Source organism: Hyperolius riggenbachi, chromosome 3 (genome assembly GCF_040937935.1).
Source record: "Hyperolius riggenbachi isolate aHypRig1 chromosome 3, aHypRig1.pri, whole genome shotgun sequence".
Classification (NCBI taxonomy): domain Eukaryota; kingdom Metazoa; phylum Chordata; class Amphibia; order Anura; family Hyperoliidae; genus Hyperolius; species Hyperolius riggenbachi.
In genome coordinates, this window is record NC_090648.1 from 518143351 (window position 1) to 518163530 (window position 20180).

The 20180-nt window shown below is 45.2% G+C and overlaps 1 protein-coding gene across 3 annotated transcripts in view; it reads left to right on the plus strand.

The window, feature by feature from the left end:
- The window catches only part of CSF1R (colony stimulating factor 1 receptor), a 201857-nt gene that overhangs the window by 97070 nt on the left and 84607 nt on the right, over window positions 1-20180 (plus strand). For all 3 annotated transcript variants that reach the window (XM_068278423.1, XM_068278425.1, XM_068278424.1), the window contains exons 4-9: window positions 1356-1501; window positions 1588-1747; window positions 2395-2581; window positions 9816-9931; window positions 11223-11328; window positions 17676-17860. In XM_068278423.1, coding sequence (XP_068134524.1) covers window positions 1356-1501; window positions 1588-1747; window positions 2395-2581; window positions 9816-9931; window positions 11223-11328; window positions 17676-17860 — 900 coding nt within the window. The remainder of the gene's footprint in view (window positions 1-1355; window positions 1502-1587; window positions 1748-2394; window positions 2582-9815; window positions 9932-11222; window positions 11329-17675; window positions 17861-20180) is intronic.

A 20180-nucleotide genomic window follows, 5' to 3' on the forward strand; every position in this document is an offset into this window, starting at 1 on the left:
GGTGGTACGTAACCCTAAGACTCCCCATGGTCGTGCCTAACCCTAACCCCCCTGGTGGTGTCTAACCATAAGACATCCAATACACCTGGTGGCACCTAACCCTAAGACCCCCCCCCCCCCCGGTGGTGTCTAACCCTACAACCCTGCCTTGGTAGTGCCTAAGCCTATAACCCCCCTGGTGGTGCCTAACCTTTAGACCCCCCCCCCCCTGGTGGTGCCTAACCCTAACCTCCCCCCTTCCTTCCTGGTGGTGACTAACCCTTCGACTGGGTGCATGAAAAAAGGGCACCAGGAAAAAAGGGCTCGGCTGGATAACGAATTGGGGCCGGTGGATAACAAAATCGGTTATTAATAAATACCATTTTAATTTTTTTTACATTACTGTATTCTGGTGTTTCTTAACGCTATCTGCCCCCTGGTGATGCCTAACCCTAACCACTCCCCCTGCAGAAACACCCTTAGACACACAGAAATGATAATGTACCCTTGTTTCAGCTTTGAGTGCCGTATTAGGGCCTATTTCCACTAGTTCTGCATCAGTTTTTCTGCATCCAAATTCCTGGATGTGGCTATTTAGCGCCGGTTTCCACTACAAGCACATTCTGGATGCAAAAAAACTGACCCCAATGAAAGCCTAAGGACCTGTTTCCACTAAACATGCAGATTTCTGCATCAGGCATTGTTTTCCATACAATGGACACGTTAATGGAAACAGACCCATAGGCATTCATTGGAGTCATCCGCGTGTAGTGGAAATAGGCCCTCAACAATAAATGCATTCGAGTCTATGGTGGCGCCCTTTTTGTCCACTAGCTGCCGGCGCCCTTTTTTCCTGCTACCCTTAGTGCCTAACCCTAAAACCCCCCTTCCTGACGTCTAACTTTAAAACCCCCCGTACTCCGCTGCAAATAACGTAAATACAAAAAGCGATACATTTCTACGATAATACATTTCAAAATTGAAATTTTCAAAGCCAATTCAAAATGTTAAAACATTTACATTTCAAAATGATAATTTATGAAATTTTAATTCTCAATACAAACTTCAAAATGTTAAAACAGTTGAAATGATAATTTAAAAAAAAATTATAATTGTCAAAACAAATTTGAAAATGATATTTTAATCGTAAAACTAAAAATTTCAGTTGAATGGTCCCAGCGGCTGCTGTTAAACGGCTGCCCAAATATTGCCCAAATCGTCCAGTTTTGCACCCAATAACCGATATTTACATAATTGTGAATGGTGGCTCCAGAAATATTCACTTCTCATATGCGCTCAAATTTCCTGCTTCCGGTAAAAGTGGCTACGAAAAAAACTGTCTCTAACAATTTCTAACAATATTCCTTTCTTTCCAGTTCCGAAGGTTCCCCCAACCATCTCACTGTCACCGTCCCAGAAGGAGCAGCATATGAGAATCCAGGGAGAAGCCTTCGAGATGACGTGCACTGCCAGGAGTGTTGGTGCTCCTCCTAACATCCGATGGGAGCATGGCGGAAACAATGTAAACATGAAGATGCATTTTGTATGGATGGATTGTGAAACATGATGGCTAACATGGGATAGTGACCGATAATGTGTATTTTTCAGGTAAAAGGAATAGTGCAGCCAGTTATTGATGGCCGGACATGGACCACCCATTCCACCTTACAAATTCCCGATGTGGCGTTCAGGGACAGCGGGGACTACACGTGCTTCGCTGAAACCACAGCCGGGACCTCCACAGCTTCAGCTACACTGCAGGTTTTGGGTACTGTCACATGATGAAGTCTATAATTAAACCACCAATCGGAAAATAGGGCGATGGCAAGAGAACGTCAATGAGAGAGAGAATGTATGACAAACTGCTTGGGATGGCAATGCCTTCCTAACAATGTATATCTGCCAAATTCCAAGCTGTATATAATGTGCATGGCACGCAAGCCAGAATTATTAGCACCTCACTGGCCCTCTGTAGTGATGACCCTACAGGCAATCCTATTCTATTCAAACTTTTATTAACAAATCCAAGGTTTCGGAGCCACAAGGGACCCCATTATCAAGGACAATTGCCAGCCCATACGAGAGCTGACTCAAGCACTTCTCTGATACTATTCTATTATTATAGTAGAATATCAGTAATTATCAATGTTCTACTATTTGCCTATTAACATTGGTGAATATGGGACGCCCAATTTCTGGGCCACAAATCACGCCCATATTACTGCTCCGATCTGACAACAGTCCTGAAAGCTCCCCCTGTTCCCAAATGTCAGAACAATGGTCTTTTACTTTAGCCTTTTAGTAACACTTCCTCTACACAGACAGACCTAAACAGAAAAATGGCTTTAGAATTTTGTTTTCCATAGGATTCCATTTATTATTCGGCACACTAAACCTTTGTTTGTTTCATTTCAGAGAAAGGCTTTATAAATATCTCAACCAAAAATCAAGAAGTGTCCTTAGTAGTGGGAGAGAGTGAGTCTCTGACTGTTTCCATTGAGGCCTACCCCGATATCCTCTCCTGGAAGTGGGAACACCAGGATTCTGGCAATGTACTCAATGACTCCTCACAGAGCACCCTGATATCCAATGATACTTACAGGTACATATCAGTAAGCTTTCATTGTCAGGGCAACAAGCAAGAGATTTCAGCATATTATCATTATTAGTCGACCCTGAAAAATCTCTGCCTAGTAGTCCTACATGAACCCACTGGTAGCAGCATGAGTGATCCTATTGGAACAGAATTAGGAAAAGTGTGGTTCATCAAGGTGAGATTATTGAGCACCTTAACCACTTAAAGAGAATCTGTACTCTAATATTCTTACAATAAAAAGCATACCATTCTATTCATTATTTTCTCCTGTGCCCCTCTGTGCTGTTTCTGCCACTCTCTGCTGCAATCCTGGCTTGTAATTAACAGTTTTAGGCAGTGTTTACAAACAAACTAACCAGCTTCTAATAGGCTCAGCTTAAGCATAGTGTGTGAGTCATTCATAGTATGCAGGGGGCCTGCAGAGGGTGTGTATCGCTTCTACCAATCACAAGCAGCCCTGCACATTCCACACAATCAAGCTTTAGCCCGACAAACAGGACAGAGGAAAGATACATTGATTTATTACAGAGACAGTGCAGTTAGGAAAGACTGCAGTAAGCCAGAGCAGATTAGAACAGGCATAGGAACTTATAGGATAGAAGAACTAAGGCTGAAAAATTTGTTACAGAGTCTCTTTAAGGACTGCAGTCATAAAACCCCTTATGGACCAGAGCCTTTTTTTCCATTCGGACCACTGCAGCTTTCACGGTTTATTGCTCAGTCATACAACCTACCACCTAAATGAATTTTACCTCCTTTTCTTGTCACTAATACAGCTTTCTTTTGATGCTATTTGATTGCTGCTGCAAGTTTTACTTTTTATTATATTCATCAAAAAAGACATGAATTTTGTCAAAAAAATGACTTTTTAACTTTCTGTGCTGACATTTTTCAAATAAAGTAAAATTTCCTATACATTTGAGCGCGAAAGTTATTCTGCTACATGTCTTTGATAAAAAAAAAAACCATTCAGTGTATATTTATTGGATTGGGTAAAAGTTATAGCGTTTACAAACTATGGTGCAAAAAGTGAATTTTCCCATTTTCAAGCATCTCTGACTTTTCTGCGCACCTGTCAGGTTTCATGAGGGGCTAAAATTCCAGGATAGTACAAATACCCCCCAAATGACCCCATTTTGGAAAGAAGACATCCCAAAGTATTCAGTGAGAGGCATGGTGAGTTCATTGAAGATTTTATTTTTTGTCACAAGTTAGCGGAAAATGACACTTTGTGACAGGAAAAAAAAAAAAAAAAGTTTCCATTTCTTCTAACTTGCGACAAAAAAAAATGAAATCTGCCACGGACTCACTATGCTCCTCTCTGAATACCTTGAAGTGTCTACTTTCCAAAATGGGGTCATTTGTGGGGTGTGTTCACTGTCCTGGCATTTTGGGGGGTGCCTAATTGTAAGCACCCCTGTAAAGCCTAAAGATGCTCATTGGACTTTGGGCCCCTTAGCGCAGTTAGGCTGCAAAAAAGTGCCACACATGTGGTATTGCCGTACTCAGGAGAAGTAGTATAATGTGTTTTGGGGTGTATTTTTACACATACCCATGCTGGGTGGGAGAAATATCTCCGTAAATGACAATTTTTTAATTTTTTTTACACACAATTGTCAATTTATAGAGATATTTCTCCCACTCAGCATGGGTATGTGGAAAAATACACCCCAAAACACATTAAACTACTTCTCCTGAGTACGGCGATACCACATGTGTGGCACTTTTTTGCACCCTAACTGCGCTAAGGGGCCCAAAGTCCAATGAGTACCTTTAGGATTTCACAGGTCATTTTGAGAAATTTCGTTTCAAGACTGCTCCTCACGGTTTAGGGCCCCTAAAATGCCAGGACAGTATAGGAATCCCACAAATTACCCCATTTTAGAAAGAAGACACCCCAAGGTATTCCATTAGGAGTATGGTGAGTTCATAGAAGATTTTTTTTTTTTTGTCACAAGTTAGCGGAAATTGATTTTAATTGTTTTTTTTTCACAAAGTGTCATTTTCCGCTAACTTGTGACAAAAATAAAATCTTCTATGAACTCACCATACTCCTAACGGAATACCTTGGGGTGTCTTCTTTCTAAAATGGGGTCATTTGTGGGGTTCCTATACTGCCCTGGCATTTTAGGGGCCCTAAACCGTGAGGAGTAGTCTTGAAACCAAATGTCGCAAAATGACCTGTGAAATCCTAAAGGTATGGGCCCCTTAGCGCACTTATGGTGCAAAAAAGTGCCACACATGTGGTACCGCCGTACTCAGGAGAAGTAGTATAATGTGTTTTGGGGTGTATTTTTACACATACAGATGCTGGGTGGGAGAAATATCTCTGTAAATGACAATTATTTGATTTTTTTTACACACAATTGTCCATTTACAGAGAGATTTCTCCCACCCAGCATGGGTATGTATAAAAATACACCCCAAAACACATTATACTACTTCTTCTGAGTACGGCGATACCACATGTGTGACACTTTTTTTGCAACCTAGGTGCGCTAAGGGGCCTAACGTCCTATTCACAGGTCATTTTGAGGCATTTAGATTCTAGACTACTCCTCACGGTTTAGGGCCCCTAAAATGCCAGGGCAGTATAGGAACCCCACAAGTGACCCCATTTTAGAAAGAAGACACCCCAAGGTATTCCGTTAGGGGTATGGTGAGTTCATAGAAGATTTTATTTTTTGTCACAAGTTAGTGAAAAATGACACTTTGTGAAAAAAACAATAAAAATCCAATTTCCGCTAACTTTTGACAAAAAATAAAATCTTCTATGAACTCATCATACACCTAACAGAATACCTTGGGGTGTCTTCTTTCTAAAATGGGGTCACTTGTGGGGTTCCTATACTGCCCTGGCATTTTACGGGCCCAAAACTGTGAGTAGTCTGGAAACCAAATTTCTCAAAATGACTGTTCAGGGGTATAAGCATCTGCAAATTTTGATGACAGGTGGTCTATGAGGGGGCAAATTTTGTGGAAACGGTCATAAGCAGGGTGGCCTCTTAGATGACAGGATGTATTGGGCCTGATCTGATGGATAGGAGTGCTAGGGGGGTGACAGGAGGTGATTGATGGGTGTCTCAGGGGGCGGTTAGAGGGGAAAATAGATGCAATCAATGCACTGGGGAGGTGATCGGAAGGGGGTCTGAGGGGGATCTGAGGGTTTGGCCGAGTGATCAGGAGCCCACACGGGGCAAATTAGGGCCTGATCTGATGGGTAGGTGTGCTAGGGGGTGACAGGAGGTGATTTATGGGTGTCTCAAGGTGTGATTAGAGGGGGGAAATAGATGCAAGCAATGCACTAGCGAGGTGATCAGGGCTGGGGTCTGAGGGCGTTCTGAGGTGTGGGCGGGTGATTGGGTGCCCGCAAGGGGCAGATTAGGGTCTAATCTGATGGGTAACAGTGACAGGGGGTGATAGGGGGTAATTGATGGGTAATTAGTGGGTGTTTAGAGGAGAGAAGAGATGTAAACACTGCACTTGGGAGGTGATCTGATGTCGGATCTGCGGGCGATCTATTGGTGTGGGTGGGTGATCAGATTGCCCGCAAGGGGCAGGTTAGGGGCTGATTGATGGGTGGCAGTGACAGGGGGTGATTGATGGGTGGCAGTGACAGGGGGTGATTGATGGGTGATTGACAGGTGATCAGTGGGTTATTACAGGGAATAACAGATGTAAATATTGCACTGGCGAATTGATAAGGCGGGGGTCTGAGGGCAATCTGAGCGTGTGGGCGGGTGATTGGGTGCCCGCAAGGGGCAGATTAGGGCCTAATCTGATGGGTAACAATGACAGGTGGTGATAGGGGGTGATTGATGGGTAATTAGTGGGTGTTTAGAGGAGAGAAGAGATGTAAACACTGCACTTGGGAGGTGATCTGATGTCGGATCTGCGGGCGATCTATTGGTGTGGGTGGGTGATCAGATTGCCCGCAAGGGGCAGGTTAGGGGCTGATTGATGGGTGGCAGTGACAGGGGGTGATTGATGGGTGGCAATGACAGGGGGTGATTGATGGGTGATTGACAGGTGATCAGTGGGTTATTACAGGGAATAACAGATGTAAATATTGCACTGGCGAATTGATAAGGCGGGGGTCTGAGGGCAATCTGAGCGTGTGGGCGGGTGATTGGGTGCCCGCAAGGGTCTAATCTGATGGGTAACAGTGACAGGTGGTGATAGGGGGTGATTGATGGGTGATTGATGGGTAATTAGTGGGTGTTTAGAGGAGAGAATAGATGTAAACAATAGATTTGGGAGGTGATCTGATGTCGGATCTGCGGGCGATCTATTGGTGTGGGTGGGTGATCAGATTGCCCGCAAGGGGCAGGTTAGGGGCTGATTGATGGGTGGCAGTGACAGGGGGTGATTGATGGGTGGCAGTGACAGGGGGTGATTGACAGGTGATCAGTGGGTTATTACAGGGAAGAACGGATGCAAATAATGCACTGGCGAATCGATAAGGGGGGGTTTGAGGGCAATCTGAGCATGTGGGCGGGTGATTGGGTTCCCGCAAGGGTCTAATCTGATGGGTAAAAGTGACAGGTGGTGATAGGGGGTGATTGATGGGTGATTGATGGGTAATTAGTGGGTGTTTAGAGGAGAGAATAGATGTAAACAATGGATTTGGGAGGTGATCTGATGTCGGATCTGCGGGCGATCTATTGGTGTGGGTGGGTGATCAGATTGCCCGCAAGGGGCAGGTTAGGGGCTGATTGATGGGTGGCAGTGACAGGGGGTGATTGACGGGTGATTGACAGGTGATTGACAGGTGATTGACAGGTGATTAACAGGTGATTGACAGGTGATCAGGGGGGATAGATGCATACAGTACACAGGGGGGGGAGGGTCTGGGGGGGTCTGGGGAGAATCTGAGGGGTGGGGGGGTGATCAGGAGGGAGCAGGGGGCAGTTTAGGGACTAAAAAAAAAATAGCGTTGACAGATAGTGACAGGGAGTGATTGATGGGTGATTAGGGGGGTGATTGTGTGCAAACGGTGGTCTGGGGGGTGGGCAGGGGGGGGGGTCTGAGGGGTACTGTGGGCGATCAGGGGGCAGGGGGGGGGCAGATCAGTGTGTTTGGGTGCAGACTAGGGTGGCTGCAGCCTGCCCTGGTGGTCCCTCGGACACTGGGACCACCAGGGCAGGAGGCAGCCTGTATAATACACTTTGTAAACATTACAAAGCATATTATACACTTCCTATCCGGCGATCGTCGGGTTAACAACCCGCCGGCGCTTCCGATTGGCCGGCGGGTTGACGTCACGGGTGGGCGGAGCCTATTGCCGGCGGATGCGCGCGCATCCCAGCGCGCGATCCCCGGCCAGAGAGTGCCCCAGGACCTGACGCCAATCTGCGTTACGTGGTCCTGGGGCTGCCACTTTGCCGCCGCCAATATGAAGTAGGCGGTCGGCAAGTGGTTAAAGAGACTCTATAACAACATTTTGTGCCCTATTTCTTCTGCCCTATAAGTTCCTATACCTGTTTTAATGTGGTCTGTCTTACTGCAGCCTTTCCTACTTGCACTGTTTCTGTAATAAATCTTATCTCCTTTCCTCTGTCATGTCTGTTGGGCTAAGGCTGGAATGTGCAGCACTGCTTGTCATTGGCAGAAGCTTTACACACCCCCTCCAAGCTCTGCATGACTCACACAGTAAGCTGTTCTCAGCGTATCATACTCTGGTTAGAAGCCATGTCTATTGTTTGTAAACACTGCCTAAAACTGTTCATTACAAGCCAGGATTGCAGCAGGGAGTGGCAGAAACAGCACAGAGGGGCACAGGAGAAAATAAGGAATAGAATGGTATGCTTTTTATTGTAAGAATATTAGAGTACAGACTCTCTTTAAAAGATAATACATTTCGCAGGTCCCTGCCTGCTTCCTCAGGTCAAATAACTAGTACCTTTAAAGACAAACTCTGCAACCAGGGGTGCTTATAGAAGACTGTAGTAGAAGGCTCTTCTAGAAGGCTCTTCTAGTTGCAGAGTTCATCTTCAAAGACACTAATCATTTGACCCGAGGAAGCAGAAAGGGACCTGCAAAATGCAGTGCCTTTTTAAAGAGAACCTGTACTGAGTAAAAAATATTTAATACACACACATGAGTTAACTTCAAATGAACATTACATAGTTACCTTGCCATCAGTTCCTCTCAGAAGCTCACCATTTTCTTCTGACAATAATCCCTTCCAGTTCTGACAATATTTTGTCACATCTGAAATATATCAGTTGCTGTCAGTAAAATATCAGTTGCTGTCAGTTATAGCTGATTGAAAAACGTATGTGTCAGGTAATGTCCATGTTTCCCTGTGGCTCACGTGGCCAATGTTACAGTTTAACTGTGTGCTGACCAGGAAGCTGTTATGGGTAATGGCCATTTTCAAAATGGAGGACGGAAAATTCCCTTGATCACAGTGAACAAACAGGACCCGGGAAAGGAGAAAGACACTGAGGAGTAGACTACACGGAAGGTAAGTATGACTTGTGTATGCTTATTTTGACTTTTAATTTTCAGTTCAGGTTTTCTTTAACCTCCTTGGCGGTAACCCCGTGTGTGACACGGGATAAGCCGCCGGAGGGTGCCGCTCAGGCCCTGCTGGGCAGATTTACATAATTTTTTTTTCAAACACGCAGCTAGCACTTTGCTAGCTGCGTGTTTGGTCTGATCGCCGCCGCCCGCCGCCGATGCTACCCGCCGCGATACAGCCCCCCCCCGCATACCCCTTGCGCAGCCTGGCCAATCGCCGCCAGGCTGTGCTATGCGGTGGATCGGGATTCCCAGTGACGTCATAACGTCGGCAACGTCGATGACGTCACTCCGTTTGTCGCTATGGCGACGGGGGAAGCCCTCAAGGTAATCCCGTTCAGAACGGGATTTCTTTATGGGCAAGCGGCGCCGGCGGCGATCGGACACTACGAGGTGCCGCCGCAGGGAGGGGGAAGCATGTAGCTAGCGCTAGGCTAGCTACATGCTACAACAACAAAAAAAGTTGAAAAAACCCTCCCGCGGCCGCGCAGCCGCACATATCATACCGCCAGGAAGGTTAAGGTGTTCACTTTTATTTATAGTAGTTACTTCTCCTATCCTCAGACAATTTTGAAACAAATAAACATCATTGTTATTGGGGCGACTCGTCCATCCTCAGTTTGCCCTTTATGGTACAATAATGTTTTATGTTTGAAGTCTTCCACTATACTTTTGTACAGATTCCTTTTTTTATCAATTGTATTTTTCTTCTAAGGAGCTCAAGCACTCTGTATCTAAATCGTATGAAGAAGAATGAAGAGGGAAGCTATACGTTTTATGCAGCCAACTCGAAGGCCAATGCTTCTATGTCCTTCACAATCATTGTATATAGTAAGTTGGAGCAGCGAGCAGAAAAAGACCAATCCGTGCCAATGATATGTCCAGTAATTAACACTCAACAACATTATAGGGTGCATTTCCTATAAGGGATTCACAGAGAAGAGCAGACAGGGCTGGCTTTAGCTACAATGGGGCAAAAGTAACTGGAGTGGGGGCCCTAGCAATGACCCCTCCCCCCCCCCCAGCAATGCCTCCCCCCCTCATTTTTTTTCCCGCCACCAATTAGGCTTTCCTTGGGTGGTACATTTTGCTAAGAATTATTTTATTCTTAACAGGAATAATAAGAAAAATATGAAAAAAAAATCTATTATTTCTCAGTTTTTCGACAATTATAATTTTAAAATAAAATATGTTCCCATTCACCGATCAGTCTACTAACGGGGGGCGGCGGGAACATGCACGGGAGCATGCATGGGGCCGCGTGCAGCAGCAATCGTGGCGAGCTGCGTCTGTCTAAGCCCCTGGAGATAAGATGAAGTCTCCTTGCGTAGATATGCTGTTGTTGAGCCATTTGATGGTTACGAATGTAAATCAGCGTAAGGAAAGGTTTTATATCATTATTTATTGGATTTATATAGCGCCAACAAATTACGCAGCGCTGTACAATACATAGGATTACAGAGAATGATCACAGGAGTGACCGACAGGTAATAAGCAATATGATGCACAATGCCATATCGTACACTGGAGTCGTAATAACTCAAGTTCGCACAATCCAGCATGATAGGCAAGGAGAGAGGGCAAACACTGACGGGATCATATACACATGAATATTCTTCAATATAAGCAGTTTTATTCATTAAAATACATACAGTTCCTCCTGTTATTATTTTTGGTGGAATGCAGAAATCCTGGCCGAACTCTTTGCATAATACCAGTCTGGCTTTTTGTCTTTTTGAGTTTGGCCACTAGGAATGATCTCGAATGTTTGCCAACGTCGTTTTGGCATTTAAATTTTCTTTCACGACAATATAATGGAATTTTTGAAATGTACACATATTTGAGAAAATAAAAAAATGTATTGAAAACAATAATTTTGTCCTGCCCATTACAAATTTGTATTTTCTCATGCATGCCCGTGTATCTTTGCCTATGCACTGATTTGTGTGAGAATGCTGTTTTCTCATCCTGTAGACTTCAATGCCGGTTTTCTCATGCTCATATGTTTTTGCAGATATTCTCATTTATGTGCGACAAGGTGACTTTTTGGCAAACTGAAAATGGCCATAGTCGGCCCTCACTTGTGTTTCTTCCACTAACGACCTTTTTTTCTGTGTTTCAGCCCCGCCTGAAGTGAAATGGAGCTATAATGGGACCCACCACGTGACTTGCAGCGCATTGGGCACTCCGCGGCCCACCATTCACTGGTATCAGTGCCCCACTGTGAGGTGAGAATGCCGAATGCAACAATCTGAAAATGCCCATTTCTGTGTTACCTTACGAGAGTAATAGGGTAGCCCAAAATACCTATCATATCACCGTTTATGAGAAGGATGTGATTGCAAGTGTGGCCACCCCTGTACAATAAGCCGTCTTATGAGAAGGGCGTGACTACAAGTGGGGCCGTCCTTTTACAATAGGCTGTCTTATGAGAAGGGCGTGACTACAAGTGGGGCCATCCTTTTGCAATAAGCTGTCTTATGAGAAGGGCGTGACTACAAGTGGGGCTGTCCTTTTACAATAGGCTGTCTTATGAGACGGGTGTGACTACAAGAGGGGCCGTCCTTTTACAATACGCTATCTTATCAGACGGGTGTGACTACAAGTGGGGCCGTCCTTTTACAATAGGCTGTCTTATGAGACGGGTGTGACTACAAGTGAGGCCGTCCTTTTACAATGGGCTGTCTTATGAGATGGGCGTGACTACAAGTGGGGCTGTCCTTTTACAATAGGCTGTCTTATGAGATGGGCGTGACTACAAGTGGGGCCGTCCTTTTACAATGGGATGTCTTATGAGATGGGCGTGACTACAAGTGGGGCTGTCCTTTTACAATAGGCTGTCTTATGAGATGGGCGTGACTACAAGTGGGGCTGTCCTTTTACAATAGGCTGTCTTATGAGACGGGTGTGACTACAAGTGAGGCTGTCCTTTTACAATAGGCTGTCTTATGAGATGGGCGTGACTACAAGTGAGGCCGTCCTTTTACAATAGGCTGTCTTATGAGATGGGCGTGACTACAAGTGAGGCCGTCCTTTTACAATAGGCTGTCTTATGAGATGGGCGTGACTACAAGTGGGGCTGTCCTTTTACAATAGACTGTCTTATGAGATGGGCGTGACTACAAGTGGGGCCGTCCTTTTACAATGGGATGTCTTATGAGAAGGGCGTGACTACAAGAGGGGCCGTCCTTTTACAATACGCTATCTTATGAGACGGGTGTGACTACAAGAGGGGCCGTCCTTTTACAATACGCTATCTTATGAGACGGGTGTGACTACAAGAGGGGCCGTCCTTTTACAATACGCTATCTTATGAGACGGGTGTGACTACAAGTGGGGCCGTCCTTTTACAATAGGCTGTCTTATGAGATGGGCGTGACTACAAGTGGGGCCGTCCTTTTACAATGGGATGTCTTATGAGATGGGCGTGACTACAAGTGAGGCCGTCCTTTTACAATAGGCTGTCTTATGAGATGGGCGTGACTACAAGTGAGGCCGTCCTTTTACAATACGCTATCTTATGAGACGGGTGTGACTACAAGTGGGGCCGTCCTTTTGCAATAAGCTGTCTTATGAGAAGGGCGTGACTACAAGTGGGGCGGTCCTTTTACAATGGGATGTCTTATGAGATGGGCGTGACTACAAGTGAGGCCGTCCTTTTACAATGGGCTGTCTTATGAGATGGGCGTGACTACAAGTGAGGCCGTCCTTTTACAATAGGCTGTCTTATGAGATGGGCGTGACTACAAGTGGGGCTGTCCTTTTACAATGGGATGTCTTATGAGATGGGCGTGACTACAAGTGAGGCCGTCCTTTTACAATAGGCTGTCTTATGAGAAGGGCGTGACTACAAGAGGGGCCGTCCTTTTACAATACGCTATCTTATGAGACGGGTGTGACTACAAGTGGGGCCGTCCTTTTGCAATAAGCTGTCTTATGAGAAGGGCGTGACTACAAGTGGGGCGGTCCTTTTACAATAGGCTGTCTTATGAGATGGGCGTGACTACAAGTGGTGTCATCCTTTTACAATGGGCTGTCTTATGAGATGGGTGTGACTACAAGTGAGGCCGTCCTTTTACAATGGGCTGTCTTATGAGATGGGCGTGACTACAAGTGGGGCTGTCCTTTTACAATGGGCTGTCTTATGAGATGGGTGTGACTACAAGTGGGGCCGTCCTTTTACAATGGGATGTCTTATGAGATGGGCATGACTACAAGTGGGGCCGTCCTTTGACAATGGGCTGGCTTGGATCTTTGTCATGCAGGTCTGGAGCTGTACAGAGTATTGTCTGTTTCCTGCAGTCAGATGGGTGACACACTGCGCACTCACTGATGTGCCCTCTGGAACCACATGGACACATAAGTAGCACATATAGTACATAGTACGTAATATGTAGTATAAGTAGTACACGTGTGATCAGTGTGTGGGCATTCTGCTGTATAGCTGCTTCTGCCTCCCCCGTGACTTTCCTGCAGGCTGCACAGCTTACACGATCCGGAGTGCTGACTATGACCTGATGTTGGACGGCTGCTGCTGAGGTTGAAGCTGACCTCTCCTTCACGGCACTCATCTTCAGGCTGATGATGGAGTGTACAAAACAGTCAATCATGCGCTAATGGATACTCGTAATAGACACGTGGTGCGCAGGTCATAAGCAGCTGTACTCTGTCCCTAGTATGAAAAGAGTACTGGTTCAATGTCATCGTCTTTAGCTGGTCCACCGTGGACTCCAACAAGGTGTGATCAATGATCATACATCAACCGATAGTATTCAAACCAGATACATAACTCCTTCACCCTAGACCATCACGTAGACATGGAAAGAAAAAAGAACAAGAGGGGTTAATAGCGTAATCAGCTTCCCAGTGTATCAAAGAACGCCTTCACCAAGTCTCTCCGCTGTGCTGGGACACCCCCCAATGTGCCCGCACTCACCCAGCAATCCTCCTTCAAATCCAGAGCCAAGACTGACAGCGCTTTGAAAGGGGTAGGCAGGCAATCAATACACTTGCAGACTCTGCGAACTGAGACGTCCCACGTGACCGGACGTGTGGAGAGGACGCAGAGATTCAAAATGGTATCTGTGAGAGCGGCCACCCGGGATCTGTCTACACTTTGTACAATGCGCTTGATCTTCAAATCCTTGTGAGTGCAATATGGTTTTATATCTTTTATATCAGTGTAGCAGGTAGAATGAGGGGGTAATCTGAGCAACCTTATGTTTTCTATTGGCTCTGCTGTAAGCCTGGGAGAGAGGGGGCGCAGTGAGCGAGCGACTGTGCTGCTTCTGATGAAAGCACACAGCAGCTGCACCCCTGAGGCAATGGTGCTCCAGGCGATGACCTGGAATGACTTTGGCAATACACTGCCCTGCGTATACACGCTAGATAGCTGCCATTCAGGGCCCCCTTGGCTGAGAATCCAGCTTGAGTATAACAGTCGGCAGAGTGATTTGTCGCTCTCATCCCCAAACTGTTTCACTGTGTGACAGACATGCCACTGTCCCTCCACCCATGGCAATAGTACCTATCCCCATGTTCTACTAGAGCAACACCTCTGTACAGTGATCATTCCCCACAACGGGATCAAGCTCAGTTCTGATGGGAAACAAAAATACCACTTGTGTATCCACTTTCCGCCACAGAAGGATTCACAACTCTTCATTATTGATCAGTTATAGCATGTTATAGGTATGTTACAGTCCAACTTCATTCCAACTGCACAGAAACTGACATTCAGGGCCTGATTCATCAAGCTGTGCAGCTTAATGTGAAGGAGCGCCGCTTTGCCTCCCTTATATAGCAGCTCTCGTTGCTTCGTAAGGAGCGTGCCTTCCTTAGTTACACACATTGTGTACATAGCAACGCTGGTAACATTAACTGCGGGTGGTCCTATGAAGTATCGTTACCGCAATACGTCACTCGCGGCCAGTACTATGTTCATTTACATGTGAACTAACATAGTAGCGGCCGGGAGTGAAGTATCGCGGTAACGATGCTTCACAGGACCACCCGCAGTTAGAATTCCGCATGTTGCTATGGAAGTGTTGTGCGTAACTAAGGAAGGCATGCTCCTTACAAAGCAGAAAGCAGCGGGCCACCTACACCATCACGATTCGCCGCTACACAGCGGCTTCTTCTGGGCGCTTCTTCCGGGCCTGGAAGAAGCCGATGTGTAGCGGTGAATCGCGATGGTGTAAGTGGCCCGCTGCGTTCTCCTACAGTACCTCCTCCACTCGGTAAGCTCCACCTCCTCCTCACCCGTTCTCACTGTTCTCTGCGGACTTTCCCCGCAATACTGTTTCTACACTACTCGCGCTTGTTCACACCTCAAATCCTTTTGCTGGATCTTGCCTTTTCCCACCCAGTCCTCCTTTCTTTCGCTTTCCCACTTTCTATGAGCGTCTGCTCAGTACTTTCACTATATGCTGTCACGGACGGTTGCGGGGCTGCAGACGCGTCCTGGAACCGCCCGTGAAGAAAAAGCGATCGCACTGGATTCTCTGCATCGATTGCGCTTCAGATCAATAGAATCTGGATTGATTGTGTAGGAGCATCTGCAGTCTTTTCTCAGCAGAGAGATAGCATCAGCTTAACTATAGGATGGCTCTTTTGATATGCTAATGAGCAGGAACAAACCCTGGCTTTCAGGAAGCTAATCCCAGCAGGGGGCTATTCAAAACCTGCTTTCCCCCCAGACTGGCCGGAGCCATATAGACAGAATAGGAAAGCATGGAGTTTAGGATTTTGAGCATGTTTAAGCAATACCATTCAGGTGAGAAATGTGAAAGTTATATCATTCTGCTGGTCCGGATCTTGTGAGTATTTTGATATTAAATTGGGGCCACTGGCATAACCAGAACTCAGGGGATTCCACCGTTTTTTATCCGGGCATGCAAACATGCCCAAGTTTAGTATCATATGAACTGGCCTAGTCTGAGAAATATGAATATGTGATGGTTATGTGTGTGCAGAAAGCGGAAGCCGAGATATGGTAAATGTCATATTTGGTGGGCATAGAGCACCCCTCCAGGAAGCTCACCGCCCCTGTCTAACCCCTGGGCTGTACTTGAGGCTCCACCCAAAGGTGGGCATTGTTCAAAAGTGTTTGCAAGGGACCACTCCCTCAGTCCTCCACATTCCATCTATATGAGAGCTGTCTGGTGCTAGCCAGAGGACACATGGCTAGCGGCCATCTTGATCGGCCATCTTGTCTGAACTGAAACAAAGGACATTTTCCATTTTGCTTGGATTTTAAACTTTGCTGAAACTGAACAAAAGGAACTCTACAAGTTTTCCCAGAACGGACATATTTCCACAAACCCTAAGTATTTTCTCCTTCTTTATTTCATACTGGCTATTGAAGTTTCAATAATTGTTGATTTTAATAGTTGTCTGTATATATTATTTATATTGCCGTGAATAAAAGACTTTATCAAAGTCATTCACTGTTTCGCTACCCTGCTTTTCAGCCATACACAGAAACTGATCCCAGGTCTCTGGAGAGACGCTACTACTATAGTTGATATCTAGACAGAATAGAGCGTGTTTAACCGTTTTTTATTCGCAGGACTAGTCAGTCAGTCGGGTCCACTGGCCCATACCAGTGGTGGTGGCAGTTATACCCTGAAATCGTGTGTAAGTTGTGATTACCGTACCTCACAGGCTCCCTTCTTGTTTGTCTGCGGCCAATTCCCAACGGTTTCTACGCATTGACTGTGACCAGAGTTCGCACGATCCGTGCGCTGGCACCGTTTGGAAGGCATTTCGTGTTCCGACCACTAGGGCTCATGTGACATATGCTACCTGTATTTACACTCTGTCTGCAATTTGCACAAATTGGGCTCCGTTTTTACTGGGGAGTTCATTGCATTATTGTTTCTTGCAATAACAATATTATATTTATATACTGTGTATATTTGGGGGTTTATTGAGCTCTTCATAATGGATTATTTCAGTATTTTACATGGTTATCCATTATGTAATTACTTAGTTAATTGCTGGAGAAATGTTTATTATATCAGTGTTGCCATCTGTTGCCTGCTTTTTAATTATTTTGAATTGTTCTATGTGACTTTTTGGTACTGAATAAAGAGAGTTGTGCGGTGTTGTTCAGATCTACCTTTTCTTCTCTGGTAAACTTATGCTGTTTTAGATCTGTTTCTGCACACTTAGCTATTACTAATTTACCGGTGTTTGGTGCTGACCCTATTTTGTTTTTGTTTTCTTTGACCTTTTTTATCCATTCCCTGTTCTCAGAAGCTGTTCTCTTCCAGAAAAGAGTTTTATGGCTGAAATGCCTTATCAGTTAGGGCTACACACTATATTTAACTGGGTCCCGACTGGGAGAAACTATCACTTGCATGCCTGAATCTTAACTCTTTTAGGCAGAAAAGAAGAAAAGTAACACAGCCTAGTCATTTGTATGCTTGGCACACTGTACATGTCTATCTCACCAAGTCACATGTCACATGTTTGGTTTGTTTCAGAGACCCTTTAAAACTGCAGAGTAGAAACAATATTTGTCAAATGTAATAATATTGTTATATGCGGCATTATTCCCCTATCTTTGTAGTTGTGAAGCTGAAGACACAGAGCCCCTGACTGGTGAGGTGACTGAACTTATCGATGACTGGAGAGTTGTGAGCAATCTCGACCTCAAAGACTCCGCACTTAACACAACCATATACTGTGTGGCTTCCAACATTGTGGGGAACTCCACTGCCAATCCCGTTTTCATTCCCAACCCCGTCATTCAAGGTCAGTATTCGCATTTTTAGTTTGGCAGCCATTTTGTTCATCTGCCAGTTGAAAGTTTCTGTTTACTGTAACTTCCTATAACTGCGCCCCCTTGTGGCTGAAATGCAACCCTACAGCCATCAGGCTGGCAAAACTCAAATCTTATAGCACATTATAATGGAAAGTGTTTTTTATCCTCTTCTGTACATGTAGGTTTTAAAAAACTATATTATATGCCTATTACATAAGGATGCAAAATATTAGATCTAGAGTACAGTGTGCAAAGCCATCACACGAGAATGCAGAATATTAGATCTAGAATACAGTGTGTGAAGCCATCACACAGGGATGCAGAATATTAGATCTAGAGTACAGTGTGCAAAGCCATCTCATGAGGATCCAGAATATTAGATCTAGAATACAGTGTGCAAAGCCATCACACAGGGATGCAGAATATTAGATCTAGAGTACAGTGTGCGAAGCCATCACACAGGGATGCAGAATATTAGATCTAGAGTACAGTGTGCAAAGCCATCACACAGGGATGCAGAATATTAGATCTAGAGTACAGTGTGCGAAGCCATCACACAGGGATGCAGAATATTAGATCTAGAGTATAGTGTGCGAAGCCATCACACAGGGATGCAGAATATTAGATCTAGAATACAGTGTGTGAAGCCCTCACACAGGGATGCAGAATATTAGATCTAGAGTACAGTGGTGCAAAGCCATCTCATGAGGATCCAGAATATTAGATCTATTCTAGAGTATAGTGTGCAAAGCCCTCACAAAGGGATGCAGAATATTAGATCTAGAGTACAGTGTGCAAAGCCATCTCACGAGGATTCAGAATATTAGATCTAGAGTACAGTGTGCAAAGCCATCACACAGGGATGCAGAATATTAAATCTAGAGTACAGTGTGCAAAGCCATCACACGAGGATGCAGAATATTAGATCTAGAATACAGTGTGCAAAGCCATCACACGAGGATGCAGAATATTAGATCTAGAGTACAGTGTGCAAAGCCATCACACTAGAATGCAGAATATTAGATCTAGAGTACAGTGTGCAAAGCCATCACACGAGGATGCAGAATATTAGATCTAGAGTAGAGACGGTTCCAGGCGAACTTTGGGGGTTCGCGTTCGCCTGCATCAGGCGAACTTTTGCGGAAGTTCGATTCGCCCCATAAAGCTGTATTGAGCAAAATTTTTCGCCTCCATTTTACTGTCAGCAGACATGTTATTGTGAAACAGACTGCTTTCAGTGCTAAAGACCCCACCCACCCTCCCAGCTAGGTCCTTTTATACCATTTGACTCAGTTGTCTGCCTACACTAATTAGTTATGGGACAGCTGCTACACACTCTGCTAGGGAGATTTTAATTGGCCTCCCTCCTCCCTCCTCCCACCTCCCACCTCCCTCCTCCCACCTCCCTCCTCCCACCTCCCACCTCCCTCCTCCCACCTCCCACCTCCCTCCACACAGTGAGATCTGGGTTCGATTCCCAGCTATGGTATGATCTGGTGTTTGACATTTTTGTAAGATCTGACAAGATTAGCTGCATGCTTGTTTCTGGTGTGATTCACACTACTGCAGCCAAATAGATCAGCAGGGCTGCCAGGCAACTGGTATAGCTTAAAAGGAAATCAATATGGCAGCCTCCATATACCTCTCACTACAGTTCTCCTTTAAGCAACCTAATGGTTCTATTGCATTGAGCATAAATGTTAAATTTTAGGCAAGCTTCACTTACTTCTGTAGTGGTACAGTGCTTAGGGTGATGTGCCCACCACACAGTGAGATCTGGGTTCGATTCCCAGCTATGGTATGATCTGGTGTTTGACATTTTTGTAAGATCTGACAAGATTAGCTGCATGCTTGTTTATGGTGTGATTCACACTACTGCAGCCAAATAGATCAGCAGGGCTGCCAGGCAACTGGTATAGCTTAAAAGGAAATCAATATGGCAGCCTCCATATACCTCTCACTACAGTTCTCCTTTAAGCAACCTAATGGTTCTATTGCATTGAGCATAAATGTTAAATTTTAGGCAAGCTTCACTTACTTCTGTAGTGGTACAGTGCTTAGGGTGACGTGCCCACCACACAGTGAGATCTGGGTTCGATTCCCAGCTATGGTATGATGTATACTCATGTATGTATCCCCAGCTATGGTATGATGTATACTCATGTATGTATGTATTCCCAGCTATGGTATGATGTATACTGGTTTTTAAAATAGTATAATTCCCTGGCAGAAGAGACCCTCCTCCCTCCGGTAGGAGGGAGGAGGGAATAGGTAGAAGGGTAGAAGGGAGGATAAAATCTCCCTAGCAGA